The following is a 12585-nucleotide window of genomic DNA, read 5'->3' as shown; positions in this document are numbered from 1 at the left end:
TCTGCCTGTGATATAACCACTCCAGTCCTGCAGGTACAGCTCATCTACTGCCTGCACTAAAACTAGGGTGATGAACTTTTCCTTCATCTGTTGGGGGAAAACAGTGAGGAAAAAAGCCATTTTTTGAAAATAAAACAGAACAAAAACCTGTATCTCATGTTGTAAACACATTTTTTCTTTAAAAATTAAAAAGGGCACTCATTGTCCAAAATGAAAAGTTTGCAATTCTAGGGGAAATATAATCGAATTCTCATTCAAACTAATTAGGCCTACCACTCTTTCTTTTTTTTTTTATCTGCTCTCAGGTATGTTACAGATTCCACAACTCACTGATTTTTTTTTTTCCAGCTTCATGCCTATGAAGTTTCAACCAAAGCAGTCACAGTGTGCCAGGAACACACTCAATTGATAACTAAGTTGCCCGGCGAGGCATGTGAGAGTCTTCTAAAAATTGACAAGTCTTAATGTCTGTTCTGATATCCATTACTTTACTTACTTAGTGGATGCAACAAACTGTGACAAACAAAGAAAGAGGTTTGGGGTATAAATGTGATTCTTCCATTTTAAAGCTAGATGATAATGGGAAAAATTCAGGATTAATCATAGGATGGGAAGGGACTTCGAGAGGTCATCTAATCCAGTTCCTTGCACTCCTGGCCGGACTGAGTATTATCTAGACCGTTCCTGACAGGTGTTTGTCCAACCTGCTCTTAAAAAATCTCCAGTGATAGAGATTCCACAACCTCCCTAGGCAGTTTATTCCAGTGCTTAACCACCCTGACAGTTAGGAAGTTTTTCCTAATCTCCAAACTAAACCTCGCTTGCTGCAATTTAAGCCCATTGCTTCTTGTCCTTATCCTCAGAGGTTAAGAAGAACAATTCTTCTCCCTCCTACTTGTAACAACCTTTTACGTACTTGAAAACTGTTATGTCCCCTTTCAGTTTTCTCTTCTCCAGACTAAACAAACCCAGTTTTTTCAATCGTCCCTGAAAGGTCATGTTTTCTAGATCTTTAATCATTTTTGTTTCTCTTCTCTGGACTTTCTCCAATTTGTCCACATCTTTCCTGAAATCTGGCACCCAGAATTGGACACAATACTTCAGTTGGGGCCTAATCAGTGCAGAATAGAGTGGAAGAACTATTTCTCGTGTCTTGCTTACAACACTTCTGCTAATATATCCTATTTTGAATTTTAATCCTATCCTCCTAAGCACTTGCAGCCCCTCTCAGCTTGGTAATTGTGCACAAACTTTATAAGTGTACTCTCTATACCATTATATAAATCATTGATGAACATACTGAATAGAACCGGACCCAGAACTGATTCCAGCGGGATCCCACTCATAATGCCCTTCCAGCATGACTGTGAACCACTGATAACTATTCTCTGGGAACAAAAACAGCGAGGAGTCCTTGTGGTACCTTAGAGACTAACACATTTATTTGGGCATAAGCTTCACCACTCTGATACCTGTCTCCGGGAACAATTTATCCAACCAGTTTTGCACCCACCTTATAGTAGCTCCATCTAGAAGTTAAATTAGCATAATTTTTGTTAGCTTGAATTGGTTATGTTGTCTGTCAGCATCATGGGTTGAGCTCAGAACATGAAAACTTGGTAATGAAATGTCTCACCTCCTTTGAATAAAGTTTTTTAGTTTTGTCCTGGGTTTCCGGTTCTAGATTAAATAAATTAGGTCAGATGCCTTTTTGAGTCTGAGACAGTTTTTTACCTTGCAGTCTGACCATATTACTCTGACACTTCATTTCCTTTTGTAACCTTTAGTGCATCTCTCTAGTAGTCCCTTGTTTGTATCACCCATTGGCTGCTATCTGATCAAAATTTCTCCTCACCCTCATTCTCACTGTACGTTTCACTGTGCTTAAAGTAGTTGCATGAAAATGTAGAGATGGTCTTCCTATGAGTTCCAGTAAGTGTTGTTGGGAAGCCTGGGTATATGTATCCTTTTTTCAGTCAACCAACCCATAAGGTGGCTGATGGTTACAGAAGAATTTTAAACTTCCACAGTGTGTGTTAGGACTATATTAGATGTTGCTGCTTTCTAAACAAGGCTTAAATAGTGCACTGAGCACCCATGTACTTCAAAGGCAGTCATCCTGAAGTTTTCCTATCATTTCATTTTATTTTCATTTTCTGAGCAAACAGGAAAGCCTATATGCATTCTTGGATGGCATCTTCAGCAATTTGGGCACAGTATTCTAACATTCTCTTTTCAGATAATGAACACAATCTTCCCTATATGGATGCTAGCATCCATTTTTGGGTCATTTGGTAATCACTAAAACTTAATCACCCATTTATAGTATTGATCAGCAGCTTTCACATTTACAACAGTTTGAATGAGAAACAGACACTGAATGTAGCACCTGGTAGACTGAAAAATAAGATGAGTTGTCCTACTCCTTCTAGAGCTATATGTAATCAGATACCCTCCTCCTCCTCCTCTGCACCACCTGCCAGAAGTTGCTAGGAAGCCAGTCTCCTCTAAAAGGTTACAGTACCATCCATAGACCTGGTGCTGGAACCGGGGGTGCTGTTACACCACCTGGCTTGAAGTGGTTTGTATCATATACAAAGTTTACAGTTTGGTTCAATGTCTCTCAGGACCCCCAGTATAAAAATCATTCCTGCACCCTTGCCAGTGACAGTAGATTTCTAGTCTACTTTCCTTCCTTACCCCCAAAATCCCCCTGGCTGTGTATTCTCTGGGTAGAATGGAGGGTGCAGCATGGGGGAATGGAACAGGCTTTTCATATCCCTGACTAAAACTGTAGGATTAGTGATGGCTCTTGATGCCCGAGGCCTGGAATTTTTGACAGGCACCTCATCGATTGCACCATGAATGCTGGCATCAAGGCGTTAAAGATGCTGAGATGACAGCAGTTTTGTCCTCACAATAATAGAAATGGTGGCACTTATTGGTGTTAACCTGTCTCTCTTCTGGTTTTGAGTAAAGTATAAAGGATTCATAGTTTATTACATGTACCTGTTACCGTTATGTGTAACATGACCAGTTTGTGTTGAGCATGTTTATTTAATTTTACATTGTGACTCTTTGAAATTGAACATGTAATTATTTCTGCCTAACCGAACTTGTTTCAGGTATTGTAGCATGTACTGTAACTTAAACCACTTAACAATTGAGCAGTTAACAATATTTTTCTCAAGATGTAAAGTTTTTAATAAACATATTGATGGGGTGGAAACAAAATTACCAGCAGTGAGTGTGCTAAAACAGCTAGCCACAGACAGTATTGAATTTTAGATCATGTTGCATCCTTTGTTACCTGCTAAGGAAGGAAGTGCCCATTAAATACTTAAATTGTCATTCATCTTCTGTTCTAACATATATTTGGAAAGAGATTCGATATCAAGTGTGGGCCAGTAATGGAAAACGTCATTAAATATTCATTTTACTGGCTCCGTATGTTTATGGTGGTTTCTTTGGTGCAAATATAAGACTGCTATTCTAATCAGAGGTTCCTTGAACATGTGATACCATCTTTTGCGAAGCCTGGGTTGCAAGATGTTGTGACATCCCACTGAAAAGGGCTGTAGGCTTGATATTGTAGATAATCCATATCTAAATATGCCATAATATCATAGGCTCAAACCTATTAATCATTGCACAAAATAAAACCTGATTAGATCTGTGCCATTGGGAAGCAAAGACTAGTAGTGAGACCCAAGGGGCTTAAGATGACAAAAATTAGTAACAGGTTTTTTTTTAAAAAGGGAAAATTCTGCAACGCTGAGTTTTATCATTTGGGATTTTAGGCTGAGTGAACTCTTCCTGTGAGTCTGCAAACAATGCAGGAAGGCAGTGTTCTTTCCCTCCTACCCATGCTTCATCAGAAATAACCCCAGCAAAAACTTAAGCTGTATAAATGCAGAGATATCCTTAAAATGAAACTTAGAGCATGACTGATTATTGCCCCAAATAAAGGGCACACTCTTTTTGACCAGACGGGCTTTGGGTTGCATATACAGGACCTGTTAATAAAAGGGAAAATGGGCCAAGTGAAAATGTTCATGAAGAAAGTAACACATGAAAATGTCTTCATATTTAGAGCCTGTTTAACAAGTTGGTCTCACTGACTGAGGAGGCCAGAAAGGCATACAGAGATATGGTTGCATCAATGGAGCAGGAGCAGGCAGAAGAGGCCTTAAAGAATGTTAAGAAGGCACCTCATCACATGGGTCATTCTCGTAATCCCTCTGCGGCAAGTGCTATTTCATTCTGTAGTGTTATTTCAGAGCCCATATCTGAAGTGAATGAGAAAGAATATGGTAAGTATTAAAAACGTATATTTATATTACATAACATAAAGTGGAAATAGTTATAAATATTAAACCATAGGTAGAAAAAAAATTATCCCAATACTTCCCAGTCTAGAATATATTCCACACCTTAAAGAAGGTGATCCAAAATTGGTTAGGCTCTTGGGGTGAGACTGAGTAGCCTTCTGGGGAAGTTCTTCTAGAACTGACCACATAAAAATAATGGCATTGGCCCTAATCCTCAGATGTGTTCCAAATGCTTTGCTGATAAAAAGCAACCCTAAAGCCAACCACAGGAGGATCACTTCAGTTGCAGAGGGATTCTCTGTGGTATTGACTTTGTATATGAAGGCCAGTGGTGAGATTTGAACAGGGGATTGTGTGTATAGGGCAGAGTGAAGGAGGATGACTAGGGAAGTGAAGAGATGAGAGGTAGACAGGAGCTAAATTATTTAAGTTTTTGAAGACTAGAGCAGTTTGCTTAAATTTGGTGTTGAAGTTGAAGGAAAGCCAGTGAAGGGTTGAAGAGTTGTCATGGTCTGAGCAACCTACAAGATTGATTTATGCATTAACTCTTAAGTACACATAGTGTAACAGCTGAGATAATACCAGTTGAGAATGAAATACTTGTCTAACCTCGGTCAAGTTGTTAATAGAATTGCTGATTTTTTTTTTTTTCCTGAGCACTCATTTACTCAAAATAATGCCTTGATTACTTGGAGTGTGTTTGTTTGTTTTTGATTTTATGATCTACCTTAGAGGTTGTTTTTTTAACTTCTTGTTCAGAATGCAACAGCAGAATGATGATTAATACTATTTTGGCAAATTACCATGAGATTCTGGCACTGACAGTAAAACCCCACTGCGTGGTCTCCCCACACACCATCAGCCGTGCCATTTCTTACTGAGTGTAGTGCTGAAGCATGCACATTAACACCTTTTTTTTTTTATTCAGAACAAAATGAGTTTGAAAATCTCTTTAAGCATGGAACAGTTTTTTCTACTCTTGGTTTTTTTCAAACTGTTCACTGTGTGACCATGTTTGGACAAGTATAGTGTTACATGCATGTCTCCTTTTTATGCTTTTTACTTGAACAAGATCTTAGGATGTTTTTTAATTGTGTAAATGTTTTTAAAACTCACTAAGCTGTCAGTTTTCTGATGAACTTATGGTTTCTTGATTTGCAGAAACAAACTGGAGAAACATGGTGGAAACATCTGATGGGTTAGAAACCTCTGAAAATGAGAGAGAGTCCTCATTTAAGACAACTGCACCAGAAAAATCTAGCAGTGTTCAAATTGAGAAAGCAACTCTTAATAAACAGCCACTTACAGCTACAACCGGAACTACCTCAACTGCAAGTCATGGAAAATCCTTGCCAAGTGACAGAGAAGAGGTGAAGCCAGATGACAATCTGGAGTGGGCCTCACAGCAGAGTACAGAGACAGGATCTTTGGATGGCAGCTGTCGTGATCTTTTGAATTCCTCCATGACCAGTACCACCAGTACTCTTGTACCGGGAATGCTTGAAGAAGAGGAGGAGGATGACGACGAAGATGATGAGGATTACACCCATGAACCTATATCGGTAGAGGTTCAACTTAATAGCAGAATTGAATCTTGGGTCTCGGAGACCCAAAGAACTATGGAAACCCTTCAACTTGGGAAGACCCTTAGTGGTGCAGAGGGAGACGATGTAGAACAAAGTGAAGAGGAAGAGATAGAAACTCCTGAGCAGGTAGATCCAGTAATTGATAGTGAGGAATGGACAACTGATAAGCACGCAAGTAATGCCCAACATAAACCCACGATCAGCAATTCTCTGAATAAAGAACACACAGATTCCAATTACATGTTGTAAAAATAAGCACAAACTCAGGAACTCTTTAAAATTACAATTAACTGTTGTAAGGGTTGCAGCCATTACTTTGTATGCTTCATCTCAACATTTTGCACTGTTTAACATTTAATGTATGTATTTAATTCACAACAAATATTTGTATCTGTCTTTTGTTAATTGTTTCATTAAAACCTATAGTTTAGCTTTTAATCAGTATCTGTGTATTTCCCAGAATTGAAACCATCTGTGTAAAAATCTCAGTCAGTAATAGATATTCACTTGAGCTGCTTTTGTAAACGGAGAAACTATTTATAAACGACCAATTGTAAGCAAAAATCTTCTTAAATTTGACTGTTTATCTTTTTTTCCAACACATGAGCTGATCTATATTTTAAGACTTGCAACGGTTACCAACATTTTGCATTGCTGATACCCCAATCATTTTAACCTGATTGGCCATAATTTTCTAATTATACCCGGAAATAATAAATGAATAAATAAAAGGCTTCTCTATAAAGAGAAGCCAGAAAAATCCAAAAACAGTTTTCTTGCAGTAAAAAGGAAGAGGCGATTACAGAGAAATGTATGCATGATTCTTATGCTAAGACAGATGCAGCTTGTAGTTGGGTCTCTGAGGGTATATTACAAAAGATGCAGACTGTAATGAGATGGTTACAGTATACTAGAATAATTTTAACCCAAAACCACAATAGCAAAATAATTGTAGTTAATGTATGTTTGTGTTTTTCCAGTGAAATACTAAAAAAAAAAAACAATCACTGTGTGCAGAGTCACAGTAAGGGAACCATTAACCATGACCACCATCCATGTTCTTAGTAACTGACTGCTTCCTTATTCTTTCACTTACCTCAGGAATGCTGATGTGCATAATTTTATTTACATTAAATAAAACAGGCATAAGTGATCTGAGTATTTAACAGTAAGTGTGACTGATGTAATAGCTAAGTGTATGGTTGTGTTCACTTGCATGCTTTGATTCTGGCCACTTTTATATTAAGTTCAGGATCAATTTTAGGATTAATTCTCATTGAGAATGTGAACTCTTGTTCCTCAGTTGTAGCAGCCTAGTAGTTGACTTTTAGAGTAGTAAAGTAGTTGTTCTGGGAAGGCAGGAAAGCGCCTTGGAGTTCTGAGTGGTGTCAGTGGTTCCCAACAAAAAAAGAAGCCAGAAACAAATAAGCTGCCATAGAATTATCCATGTTTGTTCCTAGTATTGAAATGAAATCCATTATCTGGTGATGAATTTATTTCAGATTGGGGATGGTGTATATGTCTAATCCTTGCACACCAAGAGTCTGAATTTTCTAACTTTGTCCAGTACTGGCAATAAATGTATTGAAGCCATTAGCACCAAGGACTTGACTACGAGAGTAGCCAAAGAACCATTTTCATGAATAACAATTTTTCATGGCAAATATAGATTTGTTTTAATTCTACTTCATTATTCTAGACCACTTCCATTTTAAAAAAGGTAACTTTCAGTAACACAAAATAAATGGACATTTTAATTGCACACTTAGTTGACTTATTTTGGGACCAGCACTTTTTTAGTATTTGTAATACCGGTATTCCATGTTGCACTGGGAAAATCAGACTCCGGGTTTAGGAAATAACTAGTCCTGTCTTTCAGATGGTAATGAGCATTGTGGAAACGAAGAGTTTGAGTATTACGTAAATAACACTTTGGTATCTGTAGACATAGCAAATGCTATGCAGGACATTGTTGAAGAGCTGTCCTGTCATGTTCTTAGTTCTTTGATACAATCTTTCTAGATATTAGCAACAGATGTTTTTTATAGGAATACAAAGAGTAAAGAATGATGCCTCCTAAATATTAACCCCAGTTGTTTGTACTGCAGATTTTATTGTGCATACGCTTTGAAAGTTTTAGTTGATTTAGGAAATGATAGCGGTTTGAACTGCTGACAGAGGATCAGTGTTTGCCCTTGGATGTTTAAGCACAGCTTCCATCAACAACTAAAATCATCTGTGCACACTAAGGATAGAATTTGACCTAGATTTTCCCAAAATGGAGAGTGAGATTACAAAAAACTATAATCTGTACATTTCCTTTTGCTTATTCCATGACAGTGATTCAGATAACTCTTGAGGTAGTAGCATTACAAAGGTTTCTTTTTCATCTTTTCTGAACTTGGACAGTCATTTTAAGATTTTGACGTTTATATCAAACAGGAAATCTACTTGTCATCTTCAACCTACTGTTTAACTGTAATTTTGCTACTGATTTCATAAGTATATTATGAGTTCATTAAAGATGATACAGCTCATCTAGTATCTCTCTATTTGCCAGCAAACAAGGAGAATCTTTGTAAATGTGAATGATCACCTCTAGAGAGGCAAACCAAAACAGAGTAAAGGAAACCATCTATTTAGAACGTTTCCTTTTGATAGATGAGAATGAGAGATAATTGCGAATGGAATGACTGTGTGTCTGTGAAGTGGTCCATTTGCATCTAAAATTAGGGAAGTTCCTTGCAATGTGCAGCATTTAAGAGGTATAATCTTGATCTTGTGGAATCTTGTTTCTATCAGCAACAGAAATAAAAAAGCATAACCTTTCCGATTATTTTATAGGTTATTTTATAGTGCCATTATTAATTTTTTAAGATAGCTGGATTTCTATTTCACTATAAAAAGTATACAATTTATTATACAGGTAGTTACACTCCAAAAAACAGATGTTTCTGGAGTTATGACTATAGATATGGTTTCTTATTGTGAAGATTATTCAGAAAACAAATATCCATTTTTTTTCTTTCAAAGATTATTGGATTATTTAGATTTCATGCATCTGGCAAAACATGAAAAATGTGTGGTAGAGCATCTTTACAATGAATTGATAGAGGTGACTATGCATAGAAAGTATTTTATATAACACTGCTGGTATCTGTGCAAAAATAAATGTAGGGGAAAAAAATCTGGAGAACGTAGTCCTTCATCAGACCACTTTTTTTTTTAATTTATATATAATATATTTTTTGTCTGAGTAAGGATTAAGGTCCTGGTCCTGCAAATACGTACTTACATACTTGACTTTAGGAACATAAGTAGTTCCACTGATCTCAGCGGACCTATTGGTATGCTTAATTTAAACACCTGTGTAAGTGTTTGCAGGATTGGAACCAAACAATGACTGCAGGATTTGTCCCATATTTTTAAAATTAAAAAAGTGTAGGAAATGTTCTTCAATAATGCACTTGTCTGATTTCTTAACATAAAGGTGGGAGATCTCGAATGCTTATGTGGGTAAGGATTTTCACATGATTCAGTCCATTTCTTTAACATGAAGTTTAAATTTTAATAACAGTACTTTAAATATGAATGCAAAAAGTTTTATTGTTTGAAAAGCTGTTTGCTAAAACTGTCATTAAGTATTCTCTGTGAAGTTGTGCCAACTAAGCAAAATATCCAGTTGATTTTAATGTTGATCATATTTTAATCATTAAAATTCAGTGTGAAGATTTGTTTACAAAAACAAAAACCAGCAGAAGAAAGCCATACATGCAGCCTATATGGGTTTCTAGCCATCCCTTCCACACACAATGAAATGTAGAATGTCTAACTTGAAATTTATAGTGCATGATAACACTGAAATTAGCAACACAGTTGGCACAGCCCACCTTCTAAATGTCATAAATGGGTCATATATTTTTAAATAGATTCTAATAAGATAAACTGTTAATCTTTAATGTCTAACATTTGTAGCAACACTTAGGTTAAACAGTAGAAAATTATTATAAAAGATGAAGGGTTTTGTTTTCTTTTTTGCTGTATGAAGAAGAATTGTTCGATCTACCATACTTTTTTGGAGTAATAGCTTTTTTTGCACTATGTAAATACTAGTGGGGATTCTTCCATAACGAATAAAAGTGATTGTAGAAATCTCTTACTACAGTGATATATTCATTTACCAATTGCAATGTCCTTATTTCTTGTCTGTTCCAAAACTTCACCAGCACTATATACTGCCTAGCATTTTAGTTCTGATTAAGTATGAAGTTTTGTTGCTGCTTTTCCTGGCAGGTACCAGTGTTTTTTCTGTAGTTTGTCCACCAGGTGGTAGTGTGCATGGTATCTTTAGTTTGCCTCCTTGGAAGTAAACAATGTACCAGCTAGACATTGTTCCCACGTCAGAGTTCATTACTGGGAAAGTCACTTGGTTGTTTCTCTTTGATTTCCTTCACTGAAATGTTTCCAGGTAAAACAACCTGTTTAAAGATTTTGTATCATAGGAGACATACATTTTGGTCACTTACAAATTTGAAAAGAAAACTCAAGTGAAAACTCTAAGTCCCTTGCTGAAGTTCTCGGTATAAGTGTAGTTTTAGTAGAACTCTTGGAACTTACAAATTTGAAAAAAGCATCAGAAGCATCTTGTTGAAGACGAGTCCTAAATCTGATTACATGTTTTCAGGGTGAATTAAAATTGGCCTTGAATGCATACCATCACCACTGAGTGTGATCCGGACAGACAAAGCAAGGCATTTAAAACCAAAGGCTGATACTAATTAGCACTTCCCATTAATCTGCTCATGTCTTGGCATTATCACCGTGGCATGAAGGCAAAACACAGGTTTTCTATATACTATGTAAAAATCTACCACTGTTCAGAAATTCCTGCAATGGAACTAATCTTGGAATTCCTGTCTTGGAATTGGAATTAAAACTGAGTGTGCAAAATCTAAGATGAATCTCACTTCCTGCTAGGAGTAAAGGGGACAAAAGAAGCGGCAGATAATGACAATGTTTGGAGCTGTTAACATCTTTTGTACCATAGTGTGATGTAACATGGGGTTTTGTATTGTCCTCATCTGACCTCGGCGTAGATCTTTACACCTGCATTACTGAAGATACTGTGCTAAATATCCTTTTGAAAATTTGTACAGCTTGCATATGGAGAGCTCCTTGCTTTCCAGTGACTCATCACAACTGCTCACTTCACCTCAGCTATCAGAACTGCACCATTAACTGGTGTTGCTACTCCATGTCCTTTGAGATTAGAAGTACATTAATTCATGGTGTTCTATATATAAAATCAGGTTCATACTGTAGTTTTGCTCTTGTAGTTCTTTCATGGCTTTTGAAACTTTCTACAGAAACAATGCTTTGAAATTTCTCACGTGTGTTCTCAACCCAAAGGTGAATTTTGGAAAGTCCCCAGAGAATATTTGGCCCTTTATGACTTACCACGCTATTTCCATAGTTCAAAACAATTATTTAAATAACTTAAAATGTTACAAACTAAAGCCCAAACTTCCTAGGAGTTTAGTCCTCAATGAGAATAACATTTTTGAGTAAATTCTGAAAATAATCAAATCTGGGCATGAAATAGCAACAAAACCAAAATGTCTTTTCCGATTAGTCTTTTAGCATTGCTCTAAGAATGCAATTCCAGATTGGAGCACCAAACGGAAATATTTGCAATGGCCATTCAAAAAAAAAAAAGAACCAACAAACCTGTTTAATTAGATGTTTGAATTTACTCTCTGAGACATCTACTACAAGTATCCCAGTACTTCAAAGAATAACTCAAAGCACTGACCCGCCACTACTCTTAAGGGCTCACATTCCAGGAAACTAGAATCTATTTTAATGAATGTTCATTAAGATAATCAAAATATATGATATTACTTGATAGCATGCATACAATATCCATGATAGTGCCTTTTTTTTTCTTTAAACATAAGCAGGGTAGAACTACATAGTACACCATTTTATAGGTGAGACACTTAATACTCAAGAAGTCAGGGAGCAAGTTATTCCCAGATTAACAAGAAGTCTTCCACACTTTTGAATGTTTCTACATATGAAAGTATTTAGATTACACCTTGTGCATCTTTTTGTATTGCTGTGTGCAAAGTGGCAGAGCTGTGGGAACAAGAGCTCTGAATTTCACAGTGTAAATTCTCCCTTTATAATGTTGCAGTAATGCAGCTTTTGCTTTTAACGTGATAGTGGCTTACCAGAGAGGTACTGTTTTGGTTTTTGTGGGAAAGGGGTTGGTGTGTAGGCACTGATGCTGGACTAGGGTTGAATATCTGCAAATACTTCATAAATAACCAAAATAATTCACTAGCTGATATTAAGAGCAAAGCAATTCTCAGTTAGATTGGACTGTCTCAGTTTCATCTAAAAACTATGACCAGCTACCAGTTCTAAATATTGCAGAAAATTTTTACCAAACTGTTCTGAGTTAGTATCTTGAGCATCACTATTGTATTGACAAAGCTGAGAATTTGGCATGATAATTTTGAAACTGGCATGTCAGAGATATGTGCTGAAGAGCTCACTGATTCAAATCACTCTAGTTATGCAACAGGCTAGCTATTGGATTTTCTTTCAGATTTTTTTCAACCACTGCGTAGGCAAATGAGAAAACTATTTGTATAATTCTGGTA

At 36.6% G+C, this 12585-nt stretch overlaps 1 protein-coding gene across 1 annotated transcript in view; it reads left to right on the top strand.

The window, feature by feature from the left end:
* The window catches only part of SECISBP2L (SECIS binding protein 2 like), a 44676-nt gene extending 34600 nt beyond the window's left edge, over window positions 1-10076 (top strand). Inside the window, exons 17-18 of the mRNA XM_050968819.1 lie at window positions 4094-4313; window positions 5493-10076. Of these exons, the coding sequence (XP_050824776.1) occupies window positions 4094-4313; window positions 5493-6166 (894 nt within the window). The 3' untranslated portion in view covers window positions 6167-10076. The remainder of the gene's footprint in view (window positions 1-4093; window positions 4314-5492) is intronic.
* The last annotated feature ends 2509 nt before the right edge of the window (window positions 10077-12585 follow it).

This window comes from Gopherus flavomarginatus, chromosome 9, assembly GCF_025201925.1.
Source record: "Gopherus flavomarginatus isolate rGopFla2 chromosome 9, rGopFla2.mat.asm, whole genome shotgun sequence".
Classification (NCBI taxonomy): domain Eukaryota; kingdom Metazoa; phylum Chordata; order Testudines; family Testudinidae; genus Gopherus; species Gopherus flavomarginatus.
Note: the sequence above shows the minus strand (reverse complement) of the source record. Positions and strands in the feature narration are given on the sequence as shown.